Raw genomic sequence first — 12,909 nt, 5'->3', positions numbered from 1 at the left:
AAATCAAGCATTGCTGGTTCATCTTCTCCTCTCATTCTTGTTGGCTCTTTGGTATGCTGGCTTAGAAAGTTTCTTGTTGCCACGTCCAGCAGCTTAGCTCTCCATGTTTCTGGTCCTCCATGCGGGTCTCTGTTCTTCCAATCTATCTTCCCATGGTTGAAGTCTCCCATAATTAGTAGTCCAGATCCATTCCTGCTAGCAACAGAAGCTGCTCTTTCTATTATGTTAATGGTGGCCATGTTGTTTCTATCATATTCCTGTGTAGGTCTTCTGTCATTTGGTGGTGGATTATATATGACTGTGACTATAATTTTTTTCCCTCCATTTGTTACAGTACCTGCTATGTAGTCACTGAAACCTTCACAGCCCTGAATATCCATCTCCTCAAAATCCCAGCCTTTTCTTACCAGCAGAGCTACACCACCCCCACCTCTTCTTTCCCTCTCTTTCCGCATAACATAATAGTCCTGTGGGAACACTGCATTTGTTATTGTTTTCGTGATCTTTGTTTCTGTGAGGGCTATTATGTCTGGGTTTTCCTCTAGTACCAGTTCTCCAAGCTCATTTGCTTTCTTTGTAATTCCATCTATGTTAGTGTACATCGCTTTGAGGCTCACTTTCTTCTGTCCCTTCTCAAATCGCCTCCTTGGTGAGTGTTCTGCTGGTGGGGGAGGCTGTTCCATGGGTGTGAGGACCTGTGAGGTGGGTAACAGGATCTCAGAGGATACTGGAATGAGGGGCGGGGGATCCAGTGAAGGGGGAGGGACAGGGAGGGTATGGGGTGAAAGGGGCGGGAGGATGTGCTCACCTAATTGTGCTCACCTAATTGTGCTTGCGGGGGTTGAGCTCTGGCTCTTTGGTCCCGCCTCTCAACCGTCAATCAACTGGTGTACAGATTCCTGAGCCTATTGGGCTCTATCATATCTACATTTGAAACTGTGTATGGAGTCAGCCTCCACCACATCACTTCCTAATGCATTCCATTTACTAACTACTCTGACACTGAAAAAGTTCTTTCTAACGTCTCTGTGGCTCATTTGGGTACTCAGCTTCCACCTGTGTCCCCTTGTTCGCGTCCCACCAGTGTTGAATAGTTCATCCTTGTTTACCCGGTCGATTCCCCTGAGGATTTTGTAGGTTGTGATCATGTCCCCCCTTACTCTTCTGTCTTCCAGTGTCGTGAGGTGCATTTTCCGCAGCCTTTCCTCATAACTCATGCCTCTTAGTTCTGGGACTAGTCTAGTAGCATACCTTTGGACTTTTTCCAGCTTCGTCTTGTGCTTGACAAGGTACGGGCTCCATGCTGGGGCCGCATACTCCAGGATTGGTCTTACATATGTGGTGTACAAGATTCTGAATGATTCCTTACACAGGTTCCTGAACGCCGTTCTGATGTTAGCCAGCTTCGCATATGCCGCAGACGTTATTCTCTTTATGTGGGCTTCAGGAGACAGGTTTGGTGTGATATCAACTCCTAGATCTTTCTCTCTGTCTGTTTCATTAAGTACTTCATCTCCTATTCTGTATCCTGTGCCTGGCCTCCTGTTTCCACTGCCTAGTTTCATTACTTTGCATTTACTCGGGTTGAACTTCAACAGCCATTTGTTGGACCATTCACTCAGTCTATCCAGGTCATCTTGTAGCCTCCTACTATCATCCTCTGTTTCAATCCTCCTCATAATTTTTGCATCGTCGGCAAACATTGAGAGGAACGAATCTATACCCTCTGGGAGATCATTTACATATACCAGAAACAGTATAGGTCCAAGGACTGACCCCTGCGGGACTCCACTTGTGACGTCTCGCCAATCTAAGGCCTCACCCCTCACACAGACTCGTTGTCTCCTGTTGCTTAGGAGCAACACACATGTGTGTGTGTGTGTGTGTGTGTGTGTGTGTGTGTGTGTGTGTGTGTGTGTGTGTGTGTGTGTGTGTGTGTGTGTGTGTGTGTGTGTGTGTGTAGGACGTGTTAGATGATGGATGGCGATTAAGGGAGTCAAGAGGTGGGAGGGGCATGATGACTGGGCCGTGAGAGGTGTTAGAGGGAGGCGGTGTGTAATAGAGCGTGTACACTACAGGAGACATGCTGTACCCGGCACACGAGGGCCAGGTGATGGTCACGCGTCTACTCCACGAACTCACCCAACTGGACCTGGTGGACGACCTCCTGCACGCCCGCCCTCACGCACTCAAAGGCTGCCTGCCCAAGACCCTCCAGCGTGCCTCGGTGAGTGCCTCCGTCTGCACTACACGTCATTATGTCATGAGGTGTGGAGCCACAACACACCGGAGAGTGCAAGTCTTGTATCATTAGCCTTCATCAACTCCGCCACTAACTTCTCGCTCCCAATATTGTTTTACCCATCTCAAGATGTTGTTGTTGCTGTTTTAGATTTAGCTACTCAGAAGGAAATGTTCATGTAGCACGGACTATGGTGAGCCCGTGATTGAGTTCGGTTATTCGCGATAACCTTGTTGCTGTGATATTTGGGTCAAAGTTTTAAATGGAGGTGGGGTTTCCTCCTTTTCCCCTGTTTCTTTTTCGCTTCTGTTTTAGCGCACTGGTTGTAGTTTTAATAACATTATCTTGGTGGCGGATGTAGATGCAGAATGTTCACTAGTGTGTCCCATTCTTCAACTGCTTTGTTAAGCAGTGTAGTCGCTGTGGAATTTGCATCTAATGCAGCTGCTGTCGTTGGATTAATGTTGAGTGTGATGCGCAGGGCTTCAGTAGCTTCACATTCCAGTAAGTAGTGCAATAGTGGCGCCTCTGCTTCTGTTCCACAGATGTGACACTCTTTAACTATTGGGTTCATTACCTCCCAGCAGCACTTGTAACCAAGTCTGAGTCTGTGTATGGCTACTGCAATGTCTCTGGATATCTTTTTGCCAGGCTTGAAAGAGGAGTAACCAGTGGCTTGTTCGTACCATATCGCAGTGGATCTTCCTTCCGCTACTTTAGCTCTGTGGCGACTTTTGATAGTTGAGAATATTTTCTTCTTGATTTGTTCCTTAATCTGTGAGAAACTTGGAAGTATATGAACCTGTACAACAGGTAGAGCAGCGGCAGTTTTTGCTAGTGAGTCTGCCTTATCATTACCATCTATGCCAGTGTGACTTGGTATCCAATTTAGGGTGATTGACAGACCTAGATTGTGGGCTTCTTTTCCTATATGTAGGATTCTGTGATGAATGTATATTATCTCTGTGCTGGCTGGATAACAATGCCTGGAGCGAAGATTTAGAGTCGGTATGAATAACAGCATGTAAATTATTCTGAACTGTATAATTTATGGCCTCTTTCAGGGCATATAATTATGTTTGCAATGTTGAGCACCCACTATTGATGCTCCAGTAAGCTTCATGGTTGGTAGTATAACATGGCTGCCGAAAGTGTTGATATGGTCTATCTTCTCCTTTGTTCTTAATGGTCCATTTCAAGTCCACTTTCTCTAGAATATTCACTAGATTATCCATCTATGCACTTGTTCTATATTGAAGGTTTCTGTGAAGTGAACTGTGTATGCTGTCTTTGACTGACAGTCTGGCGGTGGTTCCAACAAGTTGTGCTGTTATGGTGGCTATTCTTTGTTTGGTCCTGTTTCCTAAGGCTGGTAAGTTGGTTTCCATTGATAGATTCTGTCGACGCGTCCATATAGGAGCTCCCAGCATTGTTCTGAGGGCATCATTTTGAGACACTTCCAGTTTCTGCCATTGGTTATCACTGGGGGATGTAGGAGCAGGAGCAGCATAGTCGATGAGTGACCTAACTGCTTGAACGTAGTACATTTTGAGTACTGGTAGAGATGCACCATCTCTAAGACTGGTCAGGGAGCGCAAAGCTGAGTTTCTGGCTTTACAACGTTGCTGAAGATATTCAATTTCTTGAGTGAATTTCAACTGGCTGTCTATTATGACTCCTAGGTATTGAAAGGAGGTAACCCACTCAATTTCTTGTCCTTGTATTGCCAGTCTGATGTCTTGAGTTCTCATTTTAACGGCCAATGCTTTTGTTTATTGCTGTTTATTTTCACTGATGTGTTCCGCTTCCATGCTGATGCAGTACTTTTTCTCATCCTCATATCGGACATAGACAACGACACAATCCATAGCACTGTATCATCCTTTGCAGATGACACTAGGATCTTTATGAGAGTAGACAACATAGAGGACACGGCAAACCTCCAATCAGACATAAATCAAGTCTTTCTATGGGCTACAGAAAATAATATGGTGTTTAACGAAGTTAAGTTCCAGCTCATGCGCTACGGAAAAAAATGAAAATATAAAAACGGAAACCACGTACAAAACTCAGTCAAATCATAACAGAACGAAAAGGCAATGTAAAGGATCTGGGTGTACTCATGTCGGAAGACCTTACCTTTAAAGAACACAATAAAGTTGCCGTCACAACTGCAAGAAAAATGTCAGGTTGGATAACAAGAACCTTTCACACTAAGAGATGCTATACCGATGATGATACTTTTCAAGACGCTTGTGCTCTCTAGAGTGGAGTACTGCTGCACAATGACAGCACCTTTCAAAGCTGGAGAAATTGCTGACCTGGAGAGCGTGCAGAGATCCTTTACTGCTAGAATCCACTCAGTAAAACATCTAAACTATTTCGACCGACTAAAGAGCCTAAATCTGTATTCTCTTGAGCGCAGGTGGGAGAGATACATAATAATTTACACGTAGAAAATAGTAGAGGGGTTGATCCCAAACCTGCACACAGAAATAACATCACATGAGACCAGAAGGCATGGCAGGATGTGCAGAATGCCCCCGTTGAAGAGGAGAGGTGCAACAGGTACTCTGAGAGAGAACTCTATCAACATCAGAGGCCCGAGACTGTTCAACACGCTTCCACTACACATAAGGGACATAACTGGCCGACCCCTCACAGTGTTCAAGAGAGAACTATCAACATCAGAGGCCCGAGACTGTTCAACACGCTTCCACTACACATAAGGGGCATAACTGGCCGACCCCTCACAGTGTTCAAGAGAGAACTATCAACATCAGAGGCCCGAGACTGTTCAACACGCTTCCACTACACATAAGGGACATAACTGGCCGACCCCTCACAGTGTTCAAGAGAGAACTATCAACATCAGAGGCCCGAGACTGTTCAACACGCTTCCACTACACATAAGGGACATAACTGGCCGACCCCTCACAGTGTTCAAGAGAGAACTTGACAAACACCTCCAAAGGATACCTGATCAACCAGGCTGTAACTCATACGTCAGGCTGCAAGCAGCCGCGTCCAACAGCCTGGTTGACCAGTCCAGCAACGAGGAGGGCTGGTCGATGACCGGGCCACAGGGGTCGCTAAGTCCCGAAATCAACTCAAACTAACCTCAAAGTAGAGAGTATCATTATTCCTGTCATCTCCGACCATTTTCCTTGCTCTTGCCACAAGATTACTGTGACCTTCTGAATGTAATAATTTCAGAAGAATGTTGAGGAGAGCCATTTCCTGGGGGGACATGGTCGCTCGGTCTAGGTACGCACACAACGGATCGCAGTAGTGTGAACACAGTTACTCAGAACTTGAGAATGAATGTATGAACGCGTCTCAAGAACACACATAAACTTATATAGTGCTGGGTTTCGTGTTGTGTTCGCTCATGTCTCGCACACTTACAACTCACTTAAGAAACTTTGACATCGTTTCTGCTTCCTCTTACGAAGGTTGCACGACCCAGCTTCAGCTCCTGCGTCCCGCCTTTCCAACTGTTGGTTGTCTTATCTTATGGACTACCTACATGTTAGTTTTTGTCATGTCTACTTTTAAAACATTATGAAGGTGGCTTATATTAATTCCCTTTATAGCCTGATGTGCTTGCCTACTGGGCTTGTAGTAGAGGAGTTGTTAAGGTGTATGTGGACTCCTACAGAGCGGCGGGGGTCGCCGGCACACTGTGGCGGGAGATGGCCACACCCTCCAAGTCAACACCCGGCCTCCACCACGACTCTCCCTCACCAGCCTCCTCACTCGTCTCCTCCTCCCTCACCACACACCCACCTCCACTGTCTACCACCCGCCCTCTAACAAGGTAAGACTCCTGGCCGCCCTCTAACACGGTAAGACTCCTGGCCGCCCTCTAACACGGTACGACTCCTGGCCGCCCTCTAACAAGGTGAGACTCCTGGCCGCCCTCTAACAAGGTAAGACTCCTGGCCGCCCTCTAACAAGGTAAGACTCCTGGCCGCCCTCTAACAAGGTAAGACTCCTGGCCGCCCTCTAACAAGGTAAGACTCCTGGCCGCCCTCTAACAAGGTGAGACTCCTGGCCGCCCTCTAACAAGGTGAGACTCCTGGCCGCCCTCTAACAAGGTAAGACTCCTGGCCGCCCTCTAACAAGGTGAGACTCCTGGCCGCCCTCTAACAAGGTAAGACTCCTGGCCGCCCTCTAACACGGTAAGACTCCTGGCCGCCCTCTAACAAGGTGAGACTCCTGGCCGCCCTCTAACAAGGTAAGACTCCTGGCCGCCCTCTAACACGGTAAGACTCCTGGCCGCCCTCTAACAAGGTGAGACTCCTGGCCGCCCTCTAACAAGGTGAGACTCCTGGCCGCCCTCTAACAAGGTAAGACTCCTGGCCGCCCTCTAACAAGGTGAGACTCCTGGCCGCCCTCTAACAAGGTGAGACTCCTGGCCGCCCTCTAACAAGGTGAGACTCCTGGCATCCCTCTAACAAGGTAAGACTCCTGGCCGCCCTCTAACAAGGTAAGACTCCTGGCCGCCCTCTAACAAGGTAAGACTCCTGGCCGCCCTCTAACAAGGTGAGACTCCTGGCCGCCCTCTAACAAGGTGAGACTCCTGGCCGCCCTCTAACAAGGTGAGACTCCTGGCCGCCCTCTAACAAGGTAAGACTCCTGGCCGCCCTCTAACAAGGTAAGACTCCTGGCCGCCCTCTAACAAGGTGAGACTCCTGGCCGCCCTCTAACAAGGTAAGACTCCTGGCCGCCCTCTAACAAGGTGAGACTCCTGGCCGCCCTCTAACAAGGTAAGACTCCTGGCCGCCCTCTAACACGGTAAGACTCCTGGCCGCCCTCTAACAAGGTGAGACTCCTGGCCGCCCTCTAACAAGGTAAGACTCCTGGCCGCCCTCTAACACGGTAAGACTCCTGGCCGCCCTCTAACAAGGTGAGACTCCTGGCCGCCCTCTAACAAGGTGAGACTCCTGGCCGCCCTCTAACAAGGTAAGACTCCTGGCCGCCCTCTAACAAGGTGAGACTCCTGGCCGCCCTCTAACAAGGTGAGACTCCTGGCCGCCCTCTAACAAGGTGAGACTCCTGGCATCCCTCTAACAAGGTAAGACTCCTGGCCGCCCTCTAACAAGGTAAGACTCCTGGCCGCCCTCTAACAAGGTAAGACTCATGGCCGCCCTCTAACAAGGTGAGACTCCTGGCCGCCCTCTAACAAGGTGAGACTCCTGGCCGCCCTCTAACAAGGTGAGACTCCTGGCCGCCCTCTAACAAGGTAAGACTCCTGGCCGCCCTCTAACAAGGTAAGACTCCTGGCCGCCCTCTAACAAGGTAAGACTCCTGGCCGCCCTCTAACACGGTAAGACTCCTGGCCGCCCTCTAACAAGGTAAGACTCCTGGCCGCCCTCTAACAAGGTGAGACTCCTGGCCGACCTCTAACAAGGTAAGACTCCTGGCCGCCCTCTAACAAGGTGAGACTCCTGGCCGCCCTCTAACAAGGTAAGACTCCTGGCCGCCCTCTAACAAGGTAAGACTCCTGGCCGCCCTCTAACAAGGTGAGACTCCTGGCCGACCTCTAACAAGGTAAGACTCCTGGCCGCCCTCTAACACGGTAAGACTCCTGGCCGCCCTCTAACAAGGTAAGACTCCTGGCCGCCCTCTAACAAGGTGAGACTCCTGGCCGCCCTCTAACAAGGTAAGACTCCTGGCCGCCCTCTAACAAGGTAAGACTCCCGGCCGCCCTCTAACAAGGTAAGACTCCTGGCCGCCCTCTAACAAGGTGAGACTCCTGGCCGCCCTCTAACAAGGTGAGACTCCTGGCCGCCCTCTAACAAGGTAAGACTCCTGGCCGCCCTCTAACAAGGTAAGACTCCTGGCCGCCCTCTAACAAGGTAAGACTCCTGGCCGCCCTCGAACAAGGTAAGACTCCTGGCCGCCCTCTAACAAGGTAAGACTCCTGGCCGCCCTCTAACAAGGTAAGACTCCTGGCCGCCCTCTAACAAGGTGAGACTCCTGGCCGCCCTCTAACAAGGTAAGACTCCTGGCCGCCCTCTAACAAGGTGAGACTCCTGGCCGCCCTCTAACAAGGTAAGACTCCTGGCCGCCCTCTAACAAGGTGAGACTCCTGGCCGCCCTCTAACAAGGTGAGACTCCTGGCCGCCCTCTAACAAGGTGAGACTCCTGGCATCCCTCTAACAAGGTAAGACTCCTGGCCGCCCTCTAACAAGGTGAGACTCCTGGCCGCCCTCTAACAAGGTAAGACTCCTGGCCGCCCTCTAACAAGGTGAGACTCCTGGCCGCCCTCTAACAAGGTAAGACTCCTGGCCGCCCTCTAACAAGGTGAGACTCCTGGCCGCCCTCTAACAAGGTGAGACTCCTGGCCGCCCTCTAACAAGGTGAGACTCCTGGCCGCCCTCTAACAAGGTAAGACTCCTGGCCGCCCTCTAACAAGGTGAGACTCCTGGCCGCCCTCTAACAAGGTGAGACTCCTGGCCGCCCTCTAACAAGGTGAGACTCCTGGCCGCCCTCTAACAAGGTAAGACTCCTGGCCGCCCTCTAACAAGGTGAGACTCCTGGCCGCCCTCTAACAAGGTGAGACTCCTGGCCGCCCTCTAACAAGGTAAGACTCCTGGCCGCCCTCTAACAAGGTAAGACTCCTGGCCGCCCTCTAACAAGGTAAGACTCATGGCCGCCCTCTAACAAGGTAAGACTCCTGGCCGCCCTCTAACAAGGTAAGACTCCTGGCCGCCCTCTAACACGGTGAGACTCCTGGCCGCCCTCTAACAAGGTAAGACTCCTGGCCGCCCTCTAACAAGGTGAGACTCCTGGCCGCCCTCTAACAAGGTAAGACTCCTGGCCGCCCTCTAACAAGGTGAGACTCCTGGCCGCCCTCTAACAAGGTAAGACTCCTGGCCGCCCTCTAACAAGGTAAGACTCCTGGCCGCCCTCTAACAAGGTGAGACTCCTGGCCGCCCTCTAACAAGGTGAGACTCCTGGCCGCCCTCTAACAAGGTGAGACTCCTGACCGCCCTCTAACAAGGTGAGACTCCTGGCCGCCCTCTAACAAGGTGAGACTCCTGGCCGCCCTCTAACAAGGTGAGACTCCTGGCCGCCCTCTAACAAGGTAAGACTCCTGGCCGCCCTCTAACAAGGTAAGACTCCTGGCCGCCCTCTAACAAGGTAAGACTCCTGGCCGCCCTCTAACAAGGTGAGACTCCTGGCCGCCCTCTAACAAGGTAAGACTCCTGGCCGCCCTCTAACAAGGTAAGACTCCTGGCCGCCCTCTAACAAGGTAAGACTCCTGGCCGCCCTCTAACAAGGTGAGACTCCTGGCCGCCCTCTAACAAGGTAAGACTCCTGGCCGCCCTCTAACAAGGTAAGACTCCTGGCCGCCCTCTAACAAGGTGAGACTCCTGGCCGCCCTCTAACAAGGTAAGACTCCTGGCCGCCCTCTAACAAGGTAAGACTCCTGGCCGCCCTCTAACAAGGTGAGACTCCTGGCCGCCCTCTAACAAGGTGAGACTCCTGGCCGCCCTCTAACAAGGTAAGACTCCTGGCCGCCCTCTAACAAGGTAAGACTCCTGGCCGCCCTCTAACAAGGTGAGACTCCTGGCCGCCCTCTAACAAGGTGAGACTCCTGGCCGCCCTCTAACAAGGTAAGACTCCTGGCCGCCCTCTAACAAGGTAAGACTCCTGGCCGCCCTCTAACAAGGTAAGACTCCTGGCCGCCCTCTAACAAGGTAAGACTCCTGGCCGCCCTCTAACAAGGTGAGACTCCTGGCCGCCCTCTAACAAGGTAAGACTCCTGGCCGCCCTCTAACACGGTAAGACTCCTGGCCGCCCTCTAACACGGTAAGACTCCTGGCCGCCCTCTAACAAGGTGAGACTCCTGGCCGCCCTCTAACAAGGTAAGACTCCTGGCCGCCCTCTAACAAGGTGAGACTCCTGGCCGCCCTCTAACAAGGTGAGACTCCTGGCCGCCCTCTAACAAGGTGAGACTCCTGGCCGCCCTCTAACAAGGTAAGACTCCTGGCCGCCCTCTAACAAGGTGAGACTCCTGGCCGCCCTCTAACAAGGTGAAGACTCCTGGCCGCCCTCTAACAAGGTGAGACTCCTGGCCGCCCTCTAACAAGGTGAGACTCCTGGTCCGCCCTCTAACAAGGTAAGACTCCTGGCCGCCCTCTAACAAGGTGAGACTCCTGGCCGCCCTCTAACAAGGTGAGACTCCTGGCCGCCCTCTAACAAGGTAAGACTCCTGGCCGCCCTCTAACAAGGTAAGACTCCTGGCCGCCCTCTAACAAGGTAAGACTCCTGGCCGCCCTCTAACAAGGTAAGACTCCTGGCCGCCCTCTAACAAGGTAAGACTCCTGGCCGCCCTCTAACAAGGTGAGACTCCTGGCCGCCCTCTAACAAGGTAAGACTCCTGGCCGCCCTCTAACAAGGTGAGACTCCTGGCCGCCCTCTAACAAGGTAAGACTCCTGGCCGCCCTCTAACAAGGTGAGACTCCTGGCCGCCCTCTAACAAGGTAAGACTCCTGGCCGCCCTCTAACAAGGTAAGACTCCTGGCCGCCCTCTAACAAGGTAAGACTCCTGGCCGCCCTCTAACAAGGTGAGACTCCTGGCCGCCCTCTAACAAGGTGAGACTCCTGGCCGCCCTCTAACAAGGTAAGACTCCTGGCCGCCCTCTAACAAGGTGAGACTCCTGGCCGCCCTCTAACAAGGTAGAGACTCCTGGCCGCCCTCTAACAAGGTAAGACTCCTGGCCGCCCTCTAACAAGGTAAGACTCCTGGCCGCCCTCTAACAAGGTAAGACTCCTGGCCGCCCTCTAACAAGGTGAGACTCCTGGCCGCCCTCTAACAAGGTAAGACTCCTGGCCGCCCTCTAACAAGGTAAGACTCCTGGCCGCCCTCTAACAAGGTAAGACTCCTGGCCGCCCTCTAACAAGGTGAGACTCCTGGCCGCCCTCTAACAAGGTAAGACTCCTGGCCGCCCTCTAACAAGGTAAGACTCCTGGCCGCCCTCTAACAAGGTGAGACTCCTGGCCGCCCTCTAACAAGGTAAGACTCCTGGCCGCCCTCTAACAAGGTAAGACTCCTGGCCGCCCTCTAACAAGGTGAGACTCCTGGCCGCCCTCTAACAAGGTGAAGACTCCTGGCCGCCCTCTAACAAGGTAAGACTCCTGGCCGCCCTCTAACAAGGTAAGACTCCTGGCCGCCCTCTAACAAGGTGAGACTCCTGGCCGCCCTCTAACAAGGTGAGACTCCTGGCCGCCCTCTAACAAGGTAAGACTCCTGGCCGCCCTCTAACAAGGTAAGACTCCTGGCCGCCCTCTAACAAGGTAAGACTCCTGGCCGCCCTCTAACACGGTAAGACTCCTGGCCGCCCTCTAACAAGGTGAGACTCCTGGCCGCCCTCTAACACGGTAAGACTCCTGGCCGCCCTCTAACACGGTAAGACTCCTGGCCGCCCTCTAACAAGGTGAGACTCCTGGCCGCCCTCTAACAAGGTAAGACTCCTGGCCGCCCTCTAACAAGGTGAGACTCCTGGCCGCCCTCTAACAAGGTGAGACTCCTGGCCGCCCTCTAACAAGGTGAAGACTCCTGGCCGCCCTCTAACAAGGTAAGACTCCTGGCCGCCCTCTAACAAGGTGAGACTCCTGGCCGCCCTCTAACAAGGTGAGACTCCTGGCCGCCCTCTAACAAGGTGAGACTCCTGGCCGCCCTCTAACACGGTGAGACTCCTGGCCGCCCTCTAACAAGGTAAGACTCCTGGCCGCCCTCTAACAAGGTGAGACTCCTGGCCGCCCTCTAACAAGGTAAGACTCCTGGCCGCCCTCTAACAAGGTGAGACTCCTGGCCGCCCTCTAACAAGGTAAGACTCCTGGCCGCCCTCTAACAAGGTAAGACTCCTGGCCGCCCTCTAACAAGGTGAGACTCCTGGCCGCCCTCTAACAAGGTGAGACTCCTGGCCGCCCTCTAACAAGGTGAGACTCCTGACCGCCCTCTAACAAGGTGAGACTCCTGGCCGCCCTCTAACAAGGTGAGACTCCTGGCCGCCCTCTAACAAGGTGAGACTCCTGGCCGCCCTCTAACAAGGTAAGACTCCTGGCCGCCCTCTAACAAGGTAAGACTCCTGGCCGCCCTCTAACAAGGTAAGACTCCTGGCCGCCCTCTAACAAGGTGAGACTCCTGGCCGCCCTCTAACAAGGTAAGACTCCTGGCCGCCCTCTAACAAGGTAAGACTCCTGGCCGCCCTCTAACAAGGTAAGACTCCTGGCCGCCCTCTAACAAGGTGAGACTCCTGGCCGCCCTCTAACAAGGTAAGACTCCTGGCCGCCCTCTAACAAGGTAAGACTCCTGGCCGCCCTCTAACAAGGTAAGACTCCTGGCCGCCCTCTAACACGGTAAGACTCCTGGCCGCCCTCTAACAAGGTAAGACTCCTGGCCGCCCTCTAACACGGTACGACTCCTGGCCGCCCTCTAACAAGGTAAGACTCCTGGCCGCCCTCTAACAAGGTAAGACTCCTGGCCGCCCTCTAACACGGTAAGACTCCTGGCCGCCCTCTAACAAGGTAAGACTCCTGGCCGCCCTCTAACACGGTACGACTCCTGGCCGCCCTCTAACAAGGTAAGACTCCTGGCCGCCCTCTAACAAGGTAAGACTCCTGGCCGCCCTCTAACACGGTAAGACTCC

General features: G+C 52.8%; 2 protein-coding genes across 4 annotated transcripts in view; one reads left to right on the top strand and one right to left on the bottom strand.

Moving 5' to 3' along the window:
* Positions 1–12,909, bottom strand: part of LOC138356233 (von Willebrand factor-like) — a 122,903-nt gene that overhangs the window by 46,986 nt on the left and 63,008 nt on the right. The window lies entirely within an intron of this gene.
* LOC138356320 (uncharacterized) overlaps positions 1–12,909 on the top strand; it is a 33,455-nt gene that overhangs the window by 13,953 nt on the left and 6,593 nt on the right. Inside the window, exons 3-4 of the mRNA XM_069312293.1 lie at positions 2,079–2,227; positions 5,904–6,062. Of these exons, the coding sequence (XP_069168394.1) occupies positions 2,079–2,227; positions 5,904–6,062 (308 nt within the window). The remainder of the gene's footprint in view (positions 1–2,078; positions 2,228–5,903; positions 6,063–12,909) is intronic.

Source organism: Procambarus clarkii, chromosome 71 (genome assembly GCF_040958095.1).
Source record: "Procambarus clarkii isolate CNS0578487 chromosome 71, FALCON_Pclarkii_2.0, whole genome shotgun sequence".
Taxonomy (NCBI): Eukaryota; Metazoa; Arthropoda; class Malacostraca; order Decapoda; family Cambaridae; genus Procambarus; species Procambarus clarkii.
Note: the sequence above shows the minus strand (reverse complement) of the source record. Positions and strands in the feature narration are given on the sequence as shown.